Source organism: Betta splendens, chromosome 5 (assembly GCF_900634795.4).
Source record: "Betta splendens chromosome 5, fBetSpl5.4, whole genome shotgun sequence".
NCBI lineage: Eukaryota > Metazoa > Chordata > Actinopteri > Anabantiformes > Osphronemidae > Betta > Betta splendens.
The window spans coordinates 16,825,736-16,850,113 of record NC_040885.2 but is presented as its reverse complement, the minus strand read 5'-3'; the positions used below and the strand labels follow the sequence as shown (position 1 = coordinate 16,850,113).

Here is a 24,378-nt window from a genome sequence, read left to right as displayed (position 1 = left end):
CATCAGCGCTGACGCTACCCGGACCACAGCCGCGGCGCCATCTCCAGCTGTTATATTACATTTATGACAACGCACTCAGCACTTTTCAGCCGTTTCAGCTGTTACCTGCACTCGCTGTACATTATGTGAGTAATAGCTTGGTAGCACAATCGACAGCGTGCTCCCAGACGTGATGAGTGGAACCCCCGCTCTCGTCAATTTTCCATCGTTCACTGGAAGACGTTAAGGTCTACATTATGTAGATCTCATAAAAAGTAGCATTTATCACACGTATCCACAAAAACACGCATGAAAGCAAAGAACACTGAATAATAAAGATGTTTTAATACTGTTGGTTAATCAGCCCAAATCCTATAGTTTTGTTGTTGTTGATTCAAGTTTGAATTGGTTGCATTTAGATTTAAATGAGTTAAAACCTGAAAGTATTTGTTCTATGGTTGATTCACTCACATTCGAGAACCTGTGAGAGGAGCGAAATCTGAAGTTTCTTTCAAACGTAGCACCATCAAACACCTTTTCCCTGTCCAGCAGCAACGGTCTCCTGTTGTAAGACTCCATCACGTATTCCTTGTGTTCCTTCAGGCACCACGAGGCTTCCTCGCGAAGGGGAGGTGCCGGGTGTAGACTACAACTTCATCAGTGTGGGAGACTTCCGGATCCTGGAGGAGAGTGGGCTTCTGCTTGAGAGCGGGACCTATGATGGTAGGTACCGCCGCATGCTTTGCATTGTCAGCTCTCTATAATGGAATGAATGGAGCTCAGTAGTCGGGCATTAGGACTTACAGCCTGCTGCTTTAGTGAAACGTGACAAGCAGGATGGAACGTATCGATCAGCCCGACGTGATTAAGGGCTTGTTGCTTTTCAGATGAGCTGCTTTTCAGTTCCTCCGCTGAACGATGAAGCACCCGAGATTGGAAAATTAAAGGGAAGACCGTAGAAACACGGGTGAAACTCACTCCATCAGGGAGGTTTCCTGCCAGTAGAAGTAGTGAGTGACTGGTGGTCTGTTAGTGGGCTGGAGAGTCATAACATCAATTTTATTGTGTAAATGTATTATTTATACAGTAATACAGACGAACAAAGATAAAACGTTAAACAATGTATGAAATTCAAATGAAAGAACAGAAGTGAGTTGAAGCGGGGATCTGGAGTAATTACAGCCGCCTACAGCGGTTTACCCTGGGATGATTTGAATTCTGACTCTAACTACAGCAGCTGCAAAGGCAATATGTGCTGAGAGTGTGTACATTAGCAGTGGGTTCGACGGCAGCAGGAGCTTCACTAAGACATAAATATGCAAATGTGAAATTATTGACAGCATCCGACCCGTGCGCAGACTCCGCTGGCTTCCTTTGTCTCTAGACTCTAGACCCCCCCCCCCCCTCACCCTCGGGGCGGCCGTGAAATCCAGTGCGAGAGTGTTTCTTTTAATGGAGTCCAGTTTGTACAGTACAGTATGTGCAGCACGCGCTAGCACCCGATAGCGAGCCTCTGTAAAGCAGTCAACCTGCTGATCCGACCAGCTGGCTGCACAGTCACACGTCAAGAGCTCCCACTTGTCCTGCTCATGCTTTATTCATGGGATAAAGCCTCCCTCTCAGACTCACCCACTAAACGCTGCCTAAACAAACATTGGGAAGCTGTTTTTATGAATTCGCTGTGCAGGCCGCTGCTGCTACTCAGGCTCTTATAGCAGGTTTGCACTGTGACGGATGTCTCAGACTGGGATAAACATCTCCCTGCTCTTTGCAGCCGGTCCAGGTTGTTGTAAAATGTCGAGGGGAGGACGTACCTTCTTGTGACAGCTCCTGCTTTCTGTAAGAAAATTAAAGCTAACGTTGGATTGTCATTCGGATTGAATGGCCTCAGAGCCGAATGCTTCCTCTTGTGTGCACACAAATCCAAGCATTTTCCTGCCACTGTGTATTTGTAGTTTGTGCATTTATTCATGGGGGATGAAGTTTGCGCTGTAGAGTAAATGATATTTAGACTCATATACTGATCTATGCATTTTAAAGTCATTCTCTAGCTCCTTGTCAGAGTAAGAGAGGTCAAAGGTCAGGCTCCAGTGTTTCATCTGCGAACTGAGGCCATGTGGGATATGTTTGTACAGAGGGCAGAGAGGAGGACTAGCAAAGCGAGTAACGGTCGGAGAAGCATGCTGAGCTGCTCCTCGGCTCCATCACACACACACACACACACACACACACACACACACACACACACACACACACCAGCACTGCAGGGCGGCCAGAGAGTGTTGATCTCGGCAGCACGGTGAACTCAAAGAGGAGCTGGAGGTAATTGGATCGAGGAGTGAGATTTGCTGCCTTATTTGTGCCTAATGCACATCTTTTTTTTTTGGAAGGAGGAAAATAAACAAGGTCAGATTTCCCCTGTATTCAGTTACAGCCTCTTTGTGAACAGAAGCACCTTCAGTTTATAGGCAAACAGTGAGCTGTGCTCAAGGTACTAAACCAGTGGAATATTTAGCTCATCATAATGGTTTCACTAATGGTCTCAAATGACTTTGCTGAATGCTCATTGTGTTAATGCTTCATGTATATAATGGTTTTCCTCTACTTTTGTTTGTAGGGGTCGTTTGGTTCATAATCGTTTCTTAAACACTCCTCTCGTCTATTTAACTCTCCTAAAAACCTCCCGACCGACCACGACCCCGCGAGTCCCTCCAGAAACGCCAGTAAAGCTCAGTGGGAGGTGGGCCGGCCCCCGCGGGCGGCGCCGCGGGCCGGCCTGAGCGCGTGCGGGCCGCTGCGATGGGCACAGTCCACGCGGAGCCACGCGCTGGTCTGGAGGGGCTGGTTTCGCCTGCCAAGCAGACGCGCCGGCCATCTGCGCCGGCCTCCAGAGCCGGCGTTTCTGGGCTGTGTGAGCCTCAGAGGTGCAGGTTGGTTTGAACAGAGGAGCTGAGCGGCGGCGTGTGTGTGACGCCGGAAGATGAAAGGCTGCACAACAAGCGCTTCGTCCACGTCTTTGTTGCACATTTCTGCTAAATCAAATTCATCTGCGGCCTCTTGTTGCTGGATTGCACTTTGTGTGATCAGTAGCTGTGTCGCTTATTTACGAGCGATAGCCGCTGACTTCATCACTGCTGCACACGCTTTCATAAAGGCGGGCGCTGCCCCCCCCCCCGCGCGATGGCGGCGCTGCTCCTCCTAATGAAGCCGTCGCTGACGAATGCGGATGCGCGCGGGGCCGGGCCGGCTCCATCCGGCCTCCTCCTCCTCCCGCTGATTGGAGCGCGGCGAGCGTGGCTGCATTAACCCCGCTGACCGCGTCGGGCCGCCGGAGGAGACGAGGCCGGGCGCGGCGGGAGCGCACTCATGGGGAAAAAGCTGTTGTGGCGTTAGTGTATCACGCTGTAAAGCTGCTGCGGCGACTGTGATGTTTTCCCTCAGAGCCCCGTGTTCCTCCTGTCGTCAGCTTTGTGCGCGGCTAGAAAAAGATCTGGAGTTTTACAGCACAGCATTAATCACGTCTGCATCATCTTTGAGTACATCAAAGGTTCATTATATGGTCTCAAGCATCTGGGTCCAAATGAAAATAAGATCAAGTTTATGGAGGCTAATTAAATAGATGAAAATCCCTATTTCCCAACAGTATCGCTCCCTATTATTTCATTAATCTAATTATAAATCAGGATTAATTAAATCCTGGTGATTGCATATTGTACGAACCAAGTAAATATTTGACCTTACAAATGAATTGCCAAAACATTAATTTCGTATTGTGAAAAAACATCAGACGGCGCAGCATTTAGCAAACAAATAAGCATAATAAATGGAAGGGATAAAGATTAGCGTGCACATTATTTATAATCCTACTAGAGGTTGGATAATTACTTATTCTTTGCCTAAATTGAGTTTCCCATACTGCTCCACAGCCATATGTACATCGATAACCCCGTGAGTTAAATGAGCAAATAATTTGCCCCCCCACAAACATCCCCCCCCCACAACTTCACGGAGCGCTGTTACAGGACTGAATATTTATAATCCCTAACACAAGGTTTTTCTTCATTAGGAAAAAAGCAAGCTGAGAGTTAGATAATTGCTGTATTCAATGATCAGTGTAATTAGTTGCTGGCAAATTCCAAGTGAAGTGATTTTAATGTTACATGAGTCATGACAGCCCCGTGGTGCAGTGATCGAGGGAAAACAAAGCGGGGGGGTTAAGAGACGTGAAGATCATGCAGACGAAGCTGAAACATGTAAATAGTCAACCTTGAGCGCCGTCGGGTGACATTTGGAGAATTAATCATTAAATCAGGTGAATTAGAGTGGAGTCAAACATGGGCCTCGCTCCTGCTGCCGTCGCCCCCACACACACGTTCTGGTGTTGGTCTCCGCCCTCTGACTGGTCTCCACGCCCTGTTATTACTAGGTAACTACTACGGGACCCCCAAGCCTCCAGCCGAGCCCAACCTGGTGCAGCCCGACCTGGTGGACCAGGTGCTGTTCGACGAGGACTACGTGGGCGAGGTGCCCAGGAAACGCACCACCTCCGTCAGCAAGATGGACCGGAAGGACAGCGTGGTCCCCGAGGAGGAGGAGGACGACGAGAGGCCTCCGCTCGTCAACGGACTGCCCGGTCAGTAGCCGTCAGAGCTGCATTTGTTCAGTGTCACCGTCACTCTGTGTCCGGAGACGTACAGACTTTGACTCGTCTCAGATTGTGTTTGGGCCCAGCGGGAGTTTGAGCGCGTCTCGATTCCTCACATCCAGCGTCGCGCTGAGCAGACTGATGCTCCTGAACAAACCCTGGCCTGTAGACCCGAAGGCCCCATTAGAGTCCTGTTACTGTATATTAGCATCCTGGAGCTAATTAGCGGCCATGTTGGTCCCATTCTCACCTCCACACGTCTCTGATGGTCCTCGTTGTTACGTAACTGTCCTGATGTTGGATACACAGTTGGATACGATGACATTAATGCATGGATGCAACAACCTGGTTCCCCATTTTGAGCTCATGTAAACCAGAGCCCAGGGCAGCGAGTGCTGCGTGTGCTCAGCCTGTAAAACCCCTCCACTCCCTGTGGATCAGGGCCGCGGAGGAGACCGGTTCCGCAGCAGAACCGGCCCTGCAGCAGAACCGGCGCCGCAGCAGAACCGGTTCCGCAGCAGAACCGGCCCTGCAGCAGAACCGGCGCCGCAGCAGAACCGGCGCCGCAGCAGAACCGGCGCCGCAGCAGAACCGGCCGCGCTCCGCGCTGTACCCGGGTTTTGTGGAGGAGCGGCCTCTGTCAGCGCTAAGTCGCGCCGGTGCTGGGAGGAACACACGGCCTCAGACGCTGCTTGCTCAGCTGTACGAGGGATCCGCAGGAATCCTGAGTGTGTTTGCTCAACTAATCTGTCAAACGCAAGTCAAACACAAAACAACGCTCCGACGCAGGAGTTCTTTTTATGGTAAAGAGCCCGTCACAAGTGGCCGCTCCACCGCGGCCCACATCCCCGGCAGCGAGGCCTCAGTGCGGCCTTAGATGGGCACAGTTACAGTCGGGTTAATGGAAAATGTGAGCTCCGAGTCTCTGAGCCCCTGACTGCAGCTTTGCCCATCTTTGTTCAGACTGTCCTCCTCACCCCCTCACCCCCTCACCCCTCTGTCTGTGCGACTGCTAGGACCCTGTCCTCACCCTGCCGTGAGCTGCACCGACCCCCACCACCCCCCCCCCCCCCCCCCCCCCCCCCCCCCCCCCGAGGTTTGACCCCACGTCGGCTTTTTATTTTCTTTCACCCTAAATGACAAAAAGGTGATTTAGAGGCTGCAGTGACTAAACCTGTTGATTCGTTTGAGGTCCTCTGGGGTTGAACCTTTTGGAATTCAGGCGATTCTAAAGTGACCTTCAGGCGTTCCGTCAGCCTTAAAGGCGCCACATAAGAGACAGGGTTGAAAAGATGGCGAGTTTCCTCCCGTTTTAATCATCTTCCAAAGGAAAGCGTGGAGCGCTGAGTCAATTAGGAGGCCTTTGTTGTGTGTTTCATGTTCGCTTTAATGCGGTTTCTCATTAAAGGCGAGCGTCTAGAGATGTCATACAGTACATGTATATGCAGAGAGCCCAAGTGCTGCTTTCATACAGAACCCGCCTCGGGGCTCAAACGGCCCTTTCTAATATGAATCCCCGTCCTTATTATTGCAGGAGCGCACGCAGGCTCAAGTGCCACACGTGCAAATGCAATAACGCTCACATGCAAATCCTATAAGCGACATGAGGCGTCGCTCCTCTGCTTCCTGCAGAGCACAATGACTGGCTTTTATGTGTCCTGCCCGTCTGATTGGCCGCTTCCACTCCTGCTTCCAGAGCACCGCGGGGGGGCCGACTGGAGGAAGGCCGTGCCCAGCTACACGCAGTCCAACAGCAACATGGACTTCCGCACGTGGAGCTCTCTCCCCCGTGACGACAGCCTGGAGCCCCTGCCGCTCAACTGGGAGATGGCGTACACGGAGACGGGCATGGTCTACTTCATAGAGTAAGTGGAGGCGCCGCGTTCAGGCGGAGCAGCAGGCTCTGCTGGCGCCCACGGCAGCAGCAGCCAACACGCGGCAACACGAGGCGGGCGCTTTCTGGATGTGAGCGCGTTGCGTGTGTTTGTTTGTGATCGTCGGAAAATGAGCACTATCTGAATGGATGACGATAACATCGATGCCAGAGACTCGAGGTCCGCGGTCCGACTCCACGTGCTCCGCCTGCAGTTCAGACCCGCCTCCTGTTGTCAGCGTCACCGGGACGGGAGTCGGACGGACTGTGGAGCGGCTGGAGGGCGGATTCAACCCTGCAACTGTCACAATTAGTATGCTGCTCCCTCAGAGGTGTAACAAATAGGTGAAGTGATGAAGCACAGAGGCTGCAGTGGCTCCGTCACTGACTCTGCACCTGCTGGGATTTCGACTTACTTTAGAGCCATTTTCAAAACAAGCCTGTGCTGAAACTGTGTTTAAGTCTCCGCGACAGTGAGAGGAGCTGACGCCGACGAGCTCCAGCGTGAACCTCAGGAGGCGCCGGCCTCGTTCTGGGCGGTACAGTAGCGGCGACTAAGCTGTTGTCATCGTACAACTGCCGCGCATTGTGTTGCACAATGTGGTATTAAAAATGGAAGTGCTGTTTGTATACGTGATGTCACACAGCGCCGTCTTTCCTGCCGTCGCCTTCATGCATAATGAAACACAGAGATGTTTGTCAGTATCTAATCAGCCCAGCAGCAGGCTTAGGTTTGATCCTGCCTGTGTAATGATGGGTTTGTGATCTGACGCTCACTTCATCTCTCATCACAGAATTAGTTGGAAAAAAAGAAGCAGCACAGCAGCGGCATAAAGAGGCAATAACGAAAGAATTGCATGAAATATACACAGAGCCGCGCTTTCATCACAACAATTTGAACTGACGAAGTTGAAGAGATTAAATATTTCTGAACTGTTTTTTGTGATGGCAGCTCACAGCTCATTAGATACCAACACGTTGTAAGCTTCATTTCAATGTCCTGCTTTTCTTATGTTAAAAAAAAAAAAACGGCAGTTTTTTTTTATAAAGATATCTTATGTTTTTCTAAAGCGATCAATACTTTCAATTTAAGGACAGTCAAGTAAACAAATCTGTCTCTGAGGTCTGTGTGTGTGTGTGTGTGTGTGTGTGTGTGTGTGTGTGTGTGTGTGTGTGTGTGTGTGTGTGTGTGTGTGTGTGTGTGTGTGTGTGTGTGTGTGTGTGTGTGTGTGTGCACATGTGCCTGCGCGCGTGCGAGCCTGTGTTTTATTCATATTTGGCTCTAAGCTACTTGTCTCTGAAGATATCAGAAGACCATTGTGATTTTCCTCCTGATTACACACCCCAGTTGTTTAGCACATTTGAGGATAAGCGAGTTTGTCATGTTTCACATTCGGAGGGGTTTTTTCTCCCCTCTAAAAAGGCCACCTAACCATAAACACAGTAATGTGACAGCTGAATCCAAACCATTGGGTCGCATGTTTGCTGATGAATCCTCTCACCCTTCTTCGGCGCAGAAGAATCTGCTGCCGTTTCCCGTCGCGTTGGCTGCTCGGGCCGCGGCGGCGCTTTGTGCTGGCACCGGTCGCTTGTTGATTTTTTTCCTTGGCTGCTTTGCTCCACAGTCACAATACCAAGACGACCACATGGCTGGACCCGCGCTTGGCCAAGAAGGCGAAGCCCCCTGAGAAGTGTGAGGATGGAGGTATGTCGCCCGCAAGCGCGCGCTCACTCGCACACTTAATCCCATTCGCAGCCAGGAGCCACGCAGCTCCTCCTAAACGACATGTCGCCGAGGAGCGGCTCCTATGCATCGCAATTACACGGCCTCGTTTTTCTGAAATCTAGAGCCGGGGCTTACTTTAAGGAATTCCAGGCGTGCCTTTGTGTCTCAGGATGCTAATGTGGCCTTAAGTGCAGGCCGAGACAGAGAGTGACCCTCCCAGCCTGGTTTTAATGGCTTCTTTACAGGCACGCAGAGAGCTGGTTGCTGTGTTGTGTCTGAAAAGCAACTCCAAAGCCCCGTCTTGCGTGAAGAGCTCTGTTCTCTCTCCCCCCTTCTCCACCCCTCCGCCTGATATGTTCATCAAGGCATGACGAACATCAGCCATTCCAGCTGGCCTGCTCGCTTTAAAGCACGGGAATATTCACTGAATTATTGTAGGCTGTGTCCACGACTTCCTCCTTATGCTAAATGTCCCATTCAGAGAGAAAACACATCAGTATCTGCTGCTGGATGTCGACATGTGAATGTGAATATTGTGCGTTTCCCTCTCTGCAGAGCTGCCGTACGGCTGGGAGGAGATCGACGACCCGCAGTACGGCACCTACTACGTGGAGTGAGTTCCCCGCACGCACCGGCACATTCAGCGCAGCTCCCGCGCCCTCGCCCTCGCCGCCGCCGCCCGTCGCACCACGTTCCGCCGGAGGGGCCGCTTAGCGTGCGTTAGCAGCCGACCGGCACGAATCAATACGGGCTAAAAATAAACAGATGCATCTGGCGCGCGGCTCAGTGTTGTTCATCTTGGGTGGAGACGTACTGAATTATATAAGATGCAGCCAGGAAGCGTTTACCTGGAGAACAGAGGAAGATGCAGATCAGGATCTGCCCATTGTTTATCAGTGGGTGGTAAAACGAATCTCTGCAGGAAACGCGGCACTGACCTGAATGCGAGCGCTTGTGCTCCGCAATTGTTTGTGCGACTGTGTGCGGGTGCATACGTTTAGATTATAGATGCTGAGCCTGTGCGCGTCTCTTTGTCTGTTTGTTTGTGAAATATGCTTTGTGCACTGGACAAGTCGGGGAAAGACAACTATGGCAACAGCAGGAAAGCAGAGTGGGGAGATTGTCAGCCAGAATGCATGGAGGGAGCAGAGCGGAGGCTGGAAGGGGACGCAGCAATCTGCTGTGATGGAAAGAAAATAGCTGGCCTTGTTTTATTGCTCAGGCTGCAGAAGAATCCCTCCTAGGTACAAGTGACATGAGAGAGAAAGGCGCACTGTGTGGACAAGCGCAGAGATGGAGCCCGTAGCTGCTGGTGATTTAGCTTGAAATGAGCTCGCTGTGAAACAACGGCTGGGCTGTGTATGCCAGAGGGACAACAGGCTGTTTACCTTGTTGTAGAGGAACAGGATGTTGCCGGCGTTATTTCCTGCCAAATTAAAAGCCGCAGCGGCGAGGAGGCGAGTGGGCCGCTGCTGCACGATGCTGCTGGTGAATGAGCTTCCATTGTGGCGCTGCGCGTCCCGTCGGAGCAGGACGCTTCTCTTACTCCTGAGCCCGTTTCCGTTTCAGCCACATCAACCAGAAGACCCAGTTCGAGAACCCCGTCCTGGAGGCAAAGAAGAAGCTGAGCCAGGAGACGGCCATGATCCAGCAGGCGTCGGCGGCGCCGTCCCAAGGTAACGCTCGTCCCCGGCCTTCGGGTCGAGGGCCACGGGTGCCGAGGCGCGACCTTCGGAAGCGCCGCCACTCATTGCAGCCTGGGGAGGCTTTGACGTCTCACTGTGCGGCTACATGCGTGACTGGCACCACCTGCAGCGGCTGTGGACTGGCACTGCCAGCGTCTGTCTGGGAAGAACCAGACATTCCAGTTAGCATGAGGTCACGTGGAATAATTACAGTATCGCCCTTTAAAGGCTGCTCGTGCTACTTTAACAGCTCGAAAGACGTCAGTCTGTCTCATGATAATTGTTTGTGTGCGCTCATTGTCGTCTAACTCCTGCTCGTAATGTATTTTCATTATGTTGGCCACTGAACCACTGTATGCAGATGACCTTTGACCTCTCTGTGCTGTGATTATTATGTTCATAGAACAGTGACAATATGATGGTTAGATGCAGTTGACCTTCGAGTAGCCTCAGTCATAAATAACAGACCTCTGCGTATAGTAAGTGGCTGCAGTAATGGGCTGATCTTTACGCAGACAAGCATTAAACGTCTGAATGGAGTGCGTTCCCATCGCAGCGGGTCGAGCGGACGCCGCGTGGACGTCCGGGCCGGGCCGGTTCTGCGGCGCTGCCGGGACTTTTAGCGACAGCTGCTGAACTGCCCGTCGCGGAGGCCGAGCGTGATGGCGCGTGCCTCAGCTCAGGTGCGGGAGCGAGGGACCGCCCCGTCCCCGATCCCTCATTACACAGTGTCTGAGCTGTCAGACGGCTGCTGTGATGAAACCAAGGTTCATCAGTCGGCGGTTGCTCCTCAGGCTACACTGTAATTCAGACTTTTACTGGCTTTCAAGGTATGAGGTGCCCTGAGGGTTTTACAGCACTCCACTGTGTCACTGAAATTAGTACTCGTCCCAAATCCTCTTATTCATACTTCCCTTTTGTGATTTATTTGCTGGATGTTCCTTTATTTGGTAACTTTCCTCCGTTTGCCATTCATCAGCGTGTCTGTTTAAGTCGCCTTCTTGGACGCAGCAGCTGCTGGGACTCGGCTAATGTAGAAACACGGAGTTCCCCAGAGTCATGTGTCTTCCCAATTATTGTGAGTAATGAGATTGAGATTTACAACACAATTAAGTGGCAGAGGAAGAACGCAGCGCGTGAGCGTGTGATGCAGTGGATCCGATGGTTGCGGCGCCGCTGGCAGTCGGCGTCGGCCCACAGACGCTGGCGCTGAGACCGGCCCTGGACTCAACCACACGCGCGCTCGCTTCCTCCTCCCTCCGTTGGCTCTGTCTGTGTCCTCACACACAAGTGAATGCAGTCAAACGGTTCTTTCAGCGCTCGCTGACGGGGAAGTTAAAAAAGAGCCCATGTGAAGTTTATAAAGCAATTTGAATGTGATTATGTAAATGAGGCTCGCTCGGCCGTCGCGAGGCGTTCGTGGCCACAGAGAGGCGCGGAATTTCCATGTCTTGACACAGTTGAGTAGTGTTTGCGACGCTGCGAGAGTGAAGTCGTGCACTTGTTGCGTCCTGTTCTGGCCAGGCTGGTTCTGGCCAGGCTGGTTCTGGCCAGGCTGGTTCTGGTCCACGGGTCTTCGTGACGGGAAGCGATCGCCTCGTGCGTTTGTGCAACAGAGAAGCGACACGCAGCCGTGGATTTGCATAAACAAAGCCGTCCTCAGACGAGACGCGGACATTTTCCCGAAATCCCATTTTAGCAGCAGATCTCGAAAGTCACATCAAAGTGACAAGTGTAAATCTGCCGGGGGGGTTTATAATTCATGCTTTGTGACATATTTCACATGCTTCACTTTGTTGTTGCAGAAAGGACGGAGCTGGTGACGTCTGAATTAATCGATCCTAACATCCGCATGTGTTGCGTCTCACAATCCACATAGATTGTATAAGTTTTTGTAAACACCAGCGTAACTGAAAATAACATCCACTATGAATAGAAACGCTGGTCGTAACCTTTACCATTCCACACAGTTAATGTGTCCGTGTTCTGCTGCCGCTCATTCATCTTTAAATACATCCCGGCACGTTCTTCAAGACGATGACAGAGCGTTTCTAAGCCCATAATGAGCCTGACAGCCGCTCAGCCGCTGGACCGGACCGTTCCTCCTCATCCGGCTCCACTTTTACTGCTCTTGAGTCGCGGTGATGCAGTGTTCTGTCGGGCAGCGAGGGAGAAATGATCTGAAGCGCTGATACCGCGGCGCTGCCAAACAGGGAAGCTGCTTAGTTTATTTCCGCCTGACCCTGACAGCTGCTTATCCACTGTATTGTGTGTGACACGAGCAAGCTGCCGGTCGCTGCTGCCGCCGCAGATGACCTCGAATCGTTCCCTCCTCAAGTTATGAAAAGTCTGCACTGACAAACCTGGTTCTTCGCGCCTGAGAGGGCAAAAGAGAGGACGTGGAGCTAAATTGGACACTGTCAGAGTTGATATATCACCAGTGGAGTTTAGTATCAGACGGAGGCAAATAACGAGCCTCTGCAGTGAACCAGCCTTTTATTTCACTTATCTGCTGCTTTGGGCTTGATTGGCACCAAAAGCTGTTTAGGTCCCATTATGTTAATTACTGTAGGATGAAAAATATTGGCACGTACTGTTGTGTGGGTTGGAGTTGACTGCAGCCGTGGATGGATTCGCTGTTTTCCACTGAATTCATGAATCACTGTGCGCAGGGAAGGGAGGCCCGTACGGCTTCACCGCCGACCCCAGCCAGCTGCAGGGGGAGCTGTACCACACGGCGCTGAAGAAGAGCTCCCAGGGCTTCGGCTTCACCATCATCGGAGGCGACCGCACCGACGAGTTCCTGCAGGTGAAGAACGTGCTGGGCGACGGCCCCGCCGCCCATGACAACAAGATGTCGTCCGGTGAGCAAAAACCTGCGGATTTGGAAAAGAAAGAGGATCATTATGTCGCTCCGCTGGCAGGAAGATCTATGGTTTTATAATTGGTCACTTTTGTGAGGCTCCAGCCATCGAGGGTCAGCTGCGACGCACCTGGAGCTGCTAATTTTACCTCTGTGAGCGTAATCGGTACATTGGTACGACATGACAGGAACCCACACAAACGGCTCAGATCTGCTCCACAGTGGAGTGAGTGGAGGAGATGGGGAGTGGGAGCGAGTGGCCGAGGATTAAAGGGAAAGGGAGAAGTAGAGTGGAGATGAGGGTTAAATCCTACAAAGGCTCATCTCCTTTCCCTCTCTCCCTCCTATATCTATAGGCGACGTGATCGTGGAGATGAATGGGCTGTGTGTGCTGGGGAAGACCCATCCAGAGGTGGTGCAGATGTTCCAGTCCATCCCCATCAACCAGTACGTGGACATGGTCCTGTGCCGCGGCTACCCGCTGCCGCCCGACGTGGACCTCAGCAGCGACGACCCCCTGCCGCCGCCCCCCCCTCCCCCAGCCGCCCAGCCGGCGCTGCACGGGGGCGAGGTGGTGACGGCCGTGCCCCTCATCAACGGCCAGCCGCTGCTGGTGAAGGGCGACGTGCTCCACGGCTCCTCCCAGGAGCTCCACTACGTGACCACGGACGCCAGCGGGCGGCCCGTGGTGGCGGCGCTGCCCAACGGGCGGCAGGGCGGCGCCGCCGAGCTGGCCGCCGGCCTGCTGCAGCCGGAGCTGGTGAGCGTGCCGCTGGTGAAGGGCCCCGGCGGCTTCGGCTTCGCCATCGCCGACTGCCCGCTGGGCCAGAAGGTGAAGATGATCCTGGACGCGCAGTGGTGCCGCGGGCTGCAGAAGGGCGACGTCATCAAGGAGATCAACAGGCAGAACGTGCAGACGCTGAGCCACACGCAGGTGGTGGACATCCTGAAGGACCTGCCGGTGGGCAGCGAGGTCGACGTGCTGGTGCTGCGAGGAGGTGAGCGGCCGCAGCTCCGCGCCGTCTTTATTTCGCCGGCTCCAAGCGGCCGCATCCCGCTGCGCCTGTGGATGTGTTTGTGTGTCGTCCGCTGTGTGTGACTTAATTTGCTGTTGCTGTCAATACAACCTCAACAGTGTCCAGGAGAGGTGAGGTCAGCGTGCTGATACTAACAGGAGGTGAGGGGGTGAGGCACAGTAGCCGAAACACTGACCACACACTGCTCTAGATGCTTCCGTGCTCCACTGTGTCTGCGGGCTGCGCACCCACAACAGAGGCTGCTGCTTCCCAACAGCTCCGCCTGCGTCTGTGTCTGCGCCTGCGTCTGCGCCTGCGACCGCGGCTGCAACCGCGTCTGCGACCGTGCCTGGGTCTGCATCTGCGCATGCGCCTGCGACCGTGCCTGTGTCTGCGCCTGCGTCTGCGCCTACGACCGCGGCTGCAACCGCGCCTGCGTCCGTGCCTGCACCTGCGCCTGCGCCTGCGCCTGCGTCTGCGTCTGCGCTGCTCAGGCTCCGTCCTGTGTTGTCTGTCAAATGCAGCCTCCACAAGCATCCCCCATGCAGGCGCAGAGCCGTCTGCTGCCAGTCTGAGAGCAGTGTGGGAATGAGCTGGAGGAGGCGGGTAGGCATCCTTCAGCCGCCGCCCACGTCCGTCTCCAGTCACCTCAGGGATTCCCTCTGCGGTCGGCTCACCCCCTGCTGAGCGCGGGGAATCGCTGCATGCCGCCGTGGCTGCTTCTCCTTAAGATCCGTGGCTAAACGGCTACAGAGGACGGGGCCCCAGGGGCCCCCTCCCCGTGGCCGCGCCCCGGCCCTCCTCCACACGCTCCCACGCTCGTCCTCACTGCTGTGCCCCATCCCTGCACTGCATGAGCCCTCAGAGGAGCGGCTGGAGTCAGGTCACGCTCACCGGTCAGTGGTGTGTGTTTGACTGGAAGCCCAGAAGTAGAGTGGGAGGAGCAGAGCAGGTGTGTGTGTGCTGCACCTCTGCATCCTTTTCAACTGGGAATTTTGCAGCGGAGTTGGAAACTGCAGCCTCATCTCCCCGTCTGCATTAGGCTCCATTAACCCCTCATGGGCCAAGTGTTGGTGCCGCCCCACAGGGCTGTGGGCCCGCTCATCCAGCTGATGTGGGTGGCTGAGGGGGTCTGAGGGGGCGCTGCAGGCCGTGGTCTGCAGACAGTCTGGGCGTCCTGAGATGGAACGTGTGGATGAACAGTCATTGGTCACTGAGTTGCATGCGTGTATTTCCTGGAGTGGGCCTGCACCGTGCACTACCTTCATGTTCCCTGCATATCTGTAATGGCACATGGCTGTATTTATCCCCATTGGATCGCTCCTTAATGAGTCCACCCACCGAGTTTAGAGCAGCCCACCGGTTTATTTTCATGCTTCATGCTGCTGCGTCTCAGCCAGCGAGGCAGCGCCACCCGGTGTCCGGCCGCGCGGCGGACGCAGCTCCGTCCGATGTGCATTTCTCACCAGGTTTCTGGCGTCTGTGTCTCTCCGTAGGTCAGACATCGCCTGTGAAGACGCTAAAGCCTGTGAGTGAAGACAAATCTTTTCCTGTTTTCTCACTACTGCTTTCCCCTTGTGGAATTATCCCTCAATTTATTCTCAAAGCTTTTTGTCCTTCAGCTTAACCAGTAAGCCGCTGTTGCATCAAATTAAATGATAGCGATAAATTTGAATATTGATTATGTTTCTGGGCGCCTCTTTTTGTTTCCTCTAAAAAACGGTCTTAATTACTTTGCCTCAGTATGTGCATTCTTAGGGCTATTGTCGTGGGGATTGCAATGGTAATGAATCATGGATGAGCCTCTTTAGATATGGTAAGATTATTAATACAACAGTTTTAGATGAGGAACTTGCCCTTTCTCTCTGAATGGGGCTGCTTTTCTCGTGGATATACTTTATTATATTACATTCAAATCCGATTGCTTATCCCTCAGAACAATAGGAAGGATGTAAAGTGAAAGAGAGCCAGTGAAGTGACCTTTTTTTCTTCATAGCATCTATCAGCATTAGCTGCTCAGCCACTGGTCCAGTCTAATGAGCTGTGCAGACTATCAATAAAATATCTTTTATATGTGAATGCCAAAGAATCTGAGGTTTAATGAAAATCTGAAATAAAAAATGTAATTATATATTCTATGAAAGCTACACACGGTGCTTTCATTTCTGTCTCAGAGGCAGGAAATGACGGCCAGTACGGAGACTTTGGAAGCCATCACGGACTCAGCCCCGCAGGCTCTGTCCTACCACTCCAACACCAGCACCCTGCGCTCCACCGACTCCCCAAAACGAGACGCCGCCGAGCTGTACCTGAAGTCCAAAGCCCTGCTGGACAGCAGACGTGAGCCGGACCCAGATCCGCTGTGTTCACAGTGTGCCCCGTTTGACGTGGCGTTGACTGGATGTTCCTCCTCCACAGAGCCTCACACCAAAGACATAGACGTGTTTCTAAAGAGAGACATTGAGACGGGCTTCGGGTTCCGCGTGCTGGGAGGAGAAGGTCCACAGCAGCCGGTGAGTGACGACCCGCGCGGTCCCACCTGCAGCTCCCGCAGTCACTGCTTGGTGTCAATGACCAGAACCGCTCTCTGGCCTCCCTCCTGCAGAACGTCTTCCCCCAGGTCTACATCGGGGCCATCGTGCCCAACGGCGCGGCTGAGAAGGACGGCCGCCTGAGAGCGGGCGACGAGCTCATCGGCATCGATGGCGTCATGGTCAAAGGGCGTTCGCACAAGCAGGTTCTGGACCTGATGACCAACGCCGCCCGTAACGGCCAGGTGATGCTGACGGTGCGCAGGAAGGTCATTTATCGAGGTGAGCGGCGGCAGCAGCACAGCTCCCCACGCACGTCAAGCTCCTGCTTCATTTAGCATTTTTAAACGTGCGACTCTTTAGAATCGATGGAGGACGAGGTTCTGGAAATGGCCCCGGTGCTGGTGAACGGGTCCCCTAAGCTCCCCCGCATCCCGATGCCGGCAGCCCTGGACCACGAGTCCTTTGACATCACACTCCACCGCAAGGACACGGAGGGCTTCGGCTTCGTCATCCTTACGTCCAAGAGCAAACCACCACTTGGAGGTGAGAGTCTGCTATGAATATTTAACACCATCGAAGCTTGCAGCTTTCTGCAGTCAGGAAAATCTATGCTGTGGTTTTTCTAAGGAGTTTGACATTTTACCACATCACATGAAAACCAGTGGCGCGCAGTGGCAGTAGCCTCCACTTCACTTAGTCTCTGCTTCATTCGCTCCATCTGGGCCTTAATGTGGAACCCTCCTCCTACCTGCCTTTTCCAGTGATCCCGCACAAAATCGGCCGGATCATTGAGGGGAGCCCCACCGACCGCTGCGGCCTGCTGCACGTCGGGGACCGCATCTCGGCCGTCAACGGGCGCTCCATAATCGAGCTGTCCCACAACGACATCGTTCAGCTGATCAAGGACGCGGGCAGCGTGGTCACGCTCACCGTGGTCCCCGAGGACGGTGGGTGCCTCCTCTCCGCATTCACGCAGCCTCATTTGCCACCATTTGGCTTCCGTCCACGAGTTGCAGGCAAAATGTTGTTTTGCAGCCTGATAATGAAAGCAATCAACTGTGCTGATAATGAAAAAGATAAGATTTCAATATTTGTTAGGAATTCTGTTCCAAATGAAGTATTTGAAAAATTGGACCCCTGGACTGAATAAAGTAATAACGAATCAGCCCCACAGTGTGAACTCCTGCTAGTAAATTTAATAGGAAGACTTACGAACGCTTGATGATTCTCCACGTTAGACTTTTATCATTTTGCATAAAAATGAATGATGGGCTTTTGTTGGTTGATATTACAGAATACAAGGGCCCTCCGTCTGGAGCAAGTTCAGCCAAACAGAGTCCGGCTCTTCAACACAGAGCCATGGGTCAAAGGTCAGCGCTGCAGGATGAACGGTAAGCGCCTAATCGCCCTCACAGGAAAAGTCTGAAAACCCAAACAAGTCTAGACGCTTGAGGAAACGAGGGCCGTCTAATGGAACGCGTTGTCTCATTATCTTGTGATCCGCTGCTGGTGCTCCACAGTCGCTGTTCCCTTCCCCACATTTAGCCCGAGGAGGTTGCACACAGACGGAGACAGCGAATGCAGCAAGAAGCTCCCCTAAATAAACTAAACAGCGCGCTTATGCTGATATTAATGCAGTGATGTTTCTACACGCCCTGACAAATTCCCATGAAACCAAGAAATCCTCTGTAATTAGGCTCAACATAAAATAAAAGCGTGTGTGTTGTCCTCAAAGCAAACAGAAGTGTTCAGAACAGAGGTTCTGGTGCAATAAAGACAAAAATATACAAGATAATAAAATGGACTTTATGAAACATAAACAGCGCTCGATTAAAATATCCATCTATTGGCAAAGTGCAGCCGTCCTCCATTACAGCTCCTGCGCTGAGTTAGGTTTATGCTTTGCATAATGACTGTAGAGCTACAGCCGTCTGTTTACAGCGTGTGTTAACTGGAGGAATGCGCCGTCGTCTGTTGCAGCTACAACCTTGACGGCGAAGAGAAGAGGGAGGGCGTCAACTGGTCTGACAACAAAGCGCTGCCACTGGGTGAGCAGGGAGCGCTGTGCGTGACCGGACCCAACCAGGTGAGAGCCACGCGGGCTGGGCTGCACGTTGTCGTAGCAACTATCTGGAGGTTGCAGCTGCTTGTGGGGACTTACAGTCATTTAACTGCAAAGAATGTCACTTTAGAATCAATAGGGACAAAGCGGGGATCGATAGGAACGCCTCAGATAAACAGAAACTCAGGAAGGTCTTAATCCCTAGAATGAGCCATGAGCGACACCCAGCACTGGACTGTGTGCACTGATGATGCTGTGGTGTTTTGGATGGAGGCTGTGTCACGCAGTGTCTGTGCATGCACAGTTACACTTAGTGGCGTCGCATTCGCCCTTGCCAACACTTTGTGTCTGTTGGAGCAGGGGTGCCTGACGGTGGAGCTGGAGCGGGGCCCCCGGGGCTTCGGCTTCAGCCTGCGAGGGGGCACAGAGTACAACATGGGCCTGTACATCCTGAGACTGGCTGAAGACGGACCTGCTCAGCTCGATGGACGGATCCATGTGAGCAATCCTTCTTTATCATGTGAACAGTTTTACAAATGGATCATTTTATTCGTGGGATTTGTCATAATCAAATCGATTTGTTCGGAGCGTGATGATTTTCTCGAACTGGGGAATCTTTGTATTGAGTTACCAGTCTAACAACTGAAATCTAAGCATTACTAGCGACCCCTAGAGGCTGCAGCAGATATAGCACCCCTCCCTCTGTTTATATTTATTGTAATAGCGCTAATAGAATTACACCATAATAGAATTAATAATTCTGTGTGTGTGTGTGTGTGTGTGTGTGTGTGTGTGTGTGTGTGTGTGTGTGTGTGTGTGTGTGTGTGTGTGTGTGTGTGTGTGTGTGTGAGCTACACACTCATCCTTTCCAGGCAGGTCCCGTTTTAATTGACCCGCTGCTCTTTCTGTCTGTAGAAAACGTTCGGTAGAAATAAAATTTTCCCACGAGGACGACATTATCAACATTGTTATAATTATTATTAGGACGAGAGGAGAGACGGTGCATTGAAGGAACGGAGCAGAAGCTCCTAGCGGGAATCAGTCTTAGGCGTTCCTGACTGTGATCTCTGGGCATGACTTTGCCTATCCAAGGGTGGAGAGAAATGCCAACACTTATTAGAGCCGAACAGACTGACATGTTTACAAGCTTTATCCTGAGCTACTTTGTCAACTCCAATAATAGCGAGGGTCTCCAGGGCAATACTGCATGTGGCAGAAATCTGAGATTCTTTGATTGTGTGTGTGCGTGTGTGTGTGCGTGTGTCTGTGTGTGTGTGTGTGTGCGTGTGTGTGTGCGCGTGTGTGTGTGTGTGTGTGTGTGTGTGTGTGTGTGTGTGTGTGTGTGTGTGTGTGTTTTGTGTTTTGTGTTTTTTTTGTGTATTAATTGCATCTTCTGTGTTACTGACAGGTTGGAGATGAGATAGTGGAGATTAATGGGGAGCCGGCTCGTGGCATTTCACACACACGGGCTATTGAATTGATCCAAGCCGGAGGAAGCAAAGTGGTGCTGCTGCTGAGACCCAGGGTGGGCCTGGGTCAAGACAGCAGTGAGTGCTCTATTCAGACGACTAAATCAATTAGAGACTCTATGTGCAATTTTGAGACGTTCATTAAAGCGTTGTGAAGTTTAATGTATAGTAACAGAAACTGTAGGTTCAAAAGTATTGACTAGAAATGTGTTAATTGGTTGCAGACAATAATTGAGTCTATGAATTCACGTGGTCTAATAATAATAATAACTTTAACTGATGTGGAGTTTAATGACTCACGCTTTAATGTCAAAGTAATTTCTTTCCTTTCTTATTTACTGGTTTAATGTAACACCTGCTTCTTTCTGGCTCTACCATTGCCCCTGATGCAGGTAGTGCAGCTTCCTCCACTGTGTGTTACTACACTGAGCACCAACACTAACATCTCCGCTGCTTTTACTGGCCACTTCTCTTTTAACTTGGTAATTTCACATTTTCCCTCTTTTTAACCACGAACTAATCTTTCCTTCTGTTTTGTTTACTTGAATATTGCTGTGTGCATTTAGTGATGGTATGAAATGTGTGGCTTGAATTACAGGCCAACGTGAGAAACGCATTTCATCCACGAGCTACTCTGAAGAGGTCTTCCTCTCTGACTCGGCGTCCCCGTCCTCTCCATATCCCATTGGACCTTCCACCTTTGCTCCCTCTCCCCTCCCTGGCAACCTCAAACATTCCCAGAGCTGGAGCACCATATCTCCACAAGGGCTCAAGTCCCGCAGCAGCAGGGGTTGCAGCTTAGTGGAGGGGAGTGGGCAGCGGGCAGAGAAGCGGCCCCCTGCTGCCCCCGCTGAGCGGGTGAACTTCTACAGGAGAACCAGGCCCATGAAAGACTCCAGAGAGCTAAGCAGCCCAAAGAAAACAGGGGAGGCCACTTCTAAAGCCAAAGAGCAACATCACAGTCCCAAAAAGACTGAGAGTCAGGAGCAGGAAGCAACGCTGAGCAGGAGCCGGATGTCTCAGACGCAGGCAAAAACACAATCCACTAACCCGAGGAGGCCTTCTCAGACTGGACAGCGAGCGGCTTCAAACGCACAGCAAGCAGGTCTCACACGCCCCCCGCGGGGATTCAAAGACTCCTCCAGCAAAGAGACCTTAGATCATAACAAGAAAAACGGCCAAGGGGGAAATGACGCCGCGGGACGCACGGGAGGGGAGACGGGGGTGAGGGGAGGGAGGAGGCCTGGAGCTGAGCAGGAGGCTGTGAGGAGGAGGCCCACGCCTCCCCACCAGGTTAGAGAGGGAGGGACGGGTGGAGGGACCAACCCGGGCCGGAGACACGCCAACGGCACCAGCGGGTCCGCGGACGAGCGGGACGCGGCCAAACAGAGCCTCAGCAAGAGGGAATCGCTGCTGTCGTTCAAGGAGCTGTGGAGCCGGAAAGGCTCCGTTTCACCGCGAGAGGCCAAAGAGCCAGAGGACGCGCGCCGTGGCTCCAACAGGAGCGGCAGCAGCACCGACGGCTCCGTGGCCTCCGCCAACGGTGTTCCAGGGGCCCCGCGGAGCCCCGAGGGGCCCGTTAGCCCCAAGCCGTGGAAAATCCCCAGCTCCGTCAAAATCCTCACGCTGCCACAGGCCCTCCGCGACCCTTCGTGGTAGAATATTAAATCAGCCCCACCTGCGCTGCTTCATGGGATATTTAACAGCACCCTCAGCGGCCTGTTTCCTTAGTTCTTCCATAAAACAGAGGAGTGACACATTTATTAGCGTCCGCGTTTATCTTGAAGGGTCCTGCTAGCTGCGCGATGCCTAGCTGCATAGCTACGTGGCTACGTAGCTACGCGGCTACGCAGCTAGGCGGCTACGCAGCTACACAGGCCCCTCCCCTCCGCCTTGTCCACTGCTTCAGTCTCTGGAGTGGGACTCCGCGCTCCCTACAGACAACGCGCTCTGAAATGTGAATATGTGCCAATCCTGGGAGCCTCCTGTGGAACCACAGCCTCCGACAGCGCTTCACTCACTACAATGCAACCACCCATATGCAAAGAAAAGGGCAGAGGCCCCGGCCGCTCCCGCCGCGTTTCCCCCCGGCCTCATCGCGGGACAGTTCGTCTGTCTCCTAAGCGTTTGCTTAGTCGCATGCAGTCGGCCCTTCGGTTTGTGTTACTGCACGCGTTCCGCACATCACCGAGGACGGTCCTGGTTCTAGTTTACAATTCTCACCCTGGGCACCAGACAGGTTTCACACAGAGTCACTCCCGGGAGCAGTTTGAAGCTCACATGCCTCTCCTCCATACGAACAGCACCATTAAAAGACCAGAAACTTGTGGTTCGAGATCTTGTTTACCGTGTGTATGATAACTAACCAGATGTGTAACTTATTGAGATCATAGATGAATATGTATATGTAGCTGTAGCAAGTCATTCCACATTTTGATATAGATTGCAAAAACTCGTCCCATGTTCTTTGAGCTTTCACCTTATTTCCGATGTTTTCCGGTGGCAGGAGCGACCGTGAATCTCTGTAGTTCATGAGATGTATAGAAACATGCAAACTGCTGTGCCAACTGTTGGCAAACGCTCAAAACGTGTCTCATTGTGAAATATAATATAAGATATATATATATACATATATATACATATATTTGAATGTGTCATGTTTTGCAGATTATAACTTTAAAATATCTATTGAATTCCATTGCACTGCATCTGCCCTTGTAGCATAACAGAATGACCAGAGTTGTATTTAATTCGTGACGTTGACTTGCTACCAATGCATTTCCACTTTGTTATGATTTTATAAAGTCTTTTGTTTTATAAAAGTGTCACAGTTTAAGGCCAAAATAGCAATTTGTATAATACTGTTTAAGTAACGTCCCTGATGTTGAGTTTCGTTCGGTTTTGCCTGCTGGGAAGATGCACATAAGGCTTTTTATAAGACGTCTGAACCAGAGCACAGGAGCCTGGGAGTTTATGGAGCGATGCGTCGGTTTACTGGAATACTGAGCGCGATGCTGCTGCTGCAGGTAGACTGAGATGCCACCTTCTGACATACTCTCTACTTAACTGACTCCAAATGTGGGAAAATATCAACTAGCATAAGTTCACTGTTGCTTTGTCACAGCTTTTGAGCCTGTGCTGTAAAGCGTGCGGGCCGCTCTGTCCTCGGCATACCTCCTTGTACGACCTACTGTATGAGATTAACACTCAGATGAGCTCAGGGAACACAGTATCGTAGCAAACGTGTAATAGTCCATAGAAAGGTCAGATGGTGGGTCGGGTCTGCGATTGTATGCGGCAGTTTCAGGTTAAAGTCACCAGAGGACGCACTATGAGCCAATCACTGGTGGGTTGTTTGTGCAATAGCTGGTTGGTTGAATGAGTAAATCCAACCCTGAGCTTCTGGACCGGGAGTCCCCTCCGGTCCAGGACCAGAACCCACCCCTTCTACTGTGTACCCCCTGCACCCGCGTGCTTTCATTTGGACCGTCGTGTGTTTCATCCCTGTATCATACTGTGGCCTTGCATCGCTTCATTAGAAACTCAATCCTTGTGGTATCTTCTACATCTTTTAGGACCAGTAGATGTAAATGTTTGTACATTGTACAGCACCTTTATAAATACTTGCTGAGTGCTCTTTTGGGGAGAAAAAAAACAGAGGTATAATAAATTGCTCCATTATTTTTTTATGTAAAAAAACTGTAAAAAAATATATTTAAAAATGGATTGAAAAGGACAAGCAATGACCTTGCCATGGTGTTCCATTCATGCACTGAAAATAAAGTTTTACTGACGACATCTGTGGATTTGTTGTAGGAAATAATCATGAACTCCTTCTATTAACACTCAGAGGCCACGGCTGCACGGTGGTGACAGGTATCGCTGCGTGGACGGAGTGGTCGCAGCCGCGGTCCCACATCGCTGTCCTTCCGTTTAACCAAGCAGCACAAGTCACTGTTACTATGGCAGATTCCCAGTTGTCATGGCAGCTGGCTGCTCCTCTCGCGGAGCTCGCCGAGCACTTGACTACATGAAGTAGATGATTTTTCAATTACGAGAGGACGCCGGGAGTCGTCTTGTGGCGCACACGCAGCGTAGCCTTTAAATACGCCCGCTTTCAAAGGCAGACGCGAGTCGCGGGACTGGATTTGAAAAGGGAAAAGAAATGAACCCATTCCCAGTGAAAGCACGACACTGGTCTCAAATCCAAAACACTGAACTGAAGGACTGCAGTGAGGGGCACCTACTTAAGGTCTCAAGCATTTGTAAATGGAAACTGAATTAGCAGAAGGGAATCTTTACAAATTAGAGTCCCTGACTGACTGTACTTTACTGTAAGTGCGTAGTAGCAGATCTGCTCTAATGGAAAATAGCATGAAAAGTCTTGATATTTAACGACTTGGGAGGTTTGTCAGTGCAGAGCTGTGGAGCTTTATATCTTATTTTACAGCGGGGGATGAAACCTGAGATGCCTGCTGCCATCATCCTCTGCATGCTATGACCATCTCCTCCAGGGCTCTTAATGC

General features: G+C 51.9%; 1 protein-coding gene across 4 annotated transcripts in view; it reads left to right on the top strand.

Moving 5' to 3' along the window:
* The window catches only part of LOC114855269 (membrane-associated guanylate kinase, WW and PDZ domain-containing protein 3), a 79,724-nt gene extending 56,076 nt beyond the window's left edge, over nt 1–23,648 (top strand). The window contains exons 3-23 of one of the 4 annotated variants that reach the window (XM_029150300.3): nt 583–702; nt 4,406–4,612; nt 6,321–6,489; nt 8,123–8,202; nt 8,779–8,836; nt 9,793–9,899; nt 12,581–12,772; nt 13,128–13,769; nt 13,907–13,948; nt 15,284–15,315; nt 15,962–16,127; nt 16,206–16,300; nt 16,393–16,600; nt 16,682–16,864; nt 17,083–17,268; nt 17,616–17,712; nt 18,302–18,407; nt 18,744–18,881; nt 19,792–19,930; nt 20,245–20,334; nt 20,451–20,589. In XM_029150300.3, the coding sequence (XP_029006133.1) occupies nt 583–702; nt 4,406–4,612; nt 6,321–6,489; nt 8,123–8,202; nt 8,779–8,836; nt 9,793–9,899; nt 12,581–12,772; nt 13,128–13,769; nt 13,907–13,948; nt 15,284–15,315; nt 15,962–16,127; nt 16,206–16,300; nt 16,393–16,600; nt 16,682–16,864; nt 17,083–17,268; nt 17,616–17,712; nt 18,302–18,407; nt 18,744–18,881; nt 19,792–19,930; nt 20,245–20,294 (3,017 nt within the window). In that variant the 3' untranslated portion in view covers nt 20,295–20,334; nt 20,451–20,589. Of the gene's footprint in view, nt 1–582; nt 703–4,405; nt 4,613–6,320; nt 6,490–8,122; nt 8,203–8,778; nt 8,837–9,792; nt 9,900–12,580; nt 12,773–13,127; nt 13,770–13,906; nt 13,949–15,283; nt 15,316–15,961; nt 16,128–16,205; nt 16,301–16,392; nt 16,601–16,681; nt 16,865–17,082; nt 17,269–17,615; nt 17,713–18,301; nt 18,408–18,743; nt 18,882–19,791; nt 19,931–20,244; nt 20,335–20,450 lie in introns of all 4 variants that reach the window. The other 3 variants (XM_029150298.3, XM_029150301.3, XM_029150299.3) reach the window with 3 other exon arrangements.
* Nucleotides 23,649–24,378: the final 730 nt, after the last annotated feature.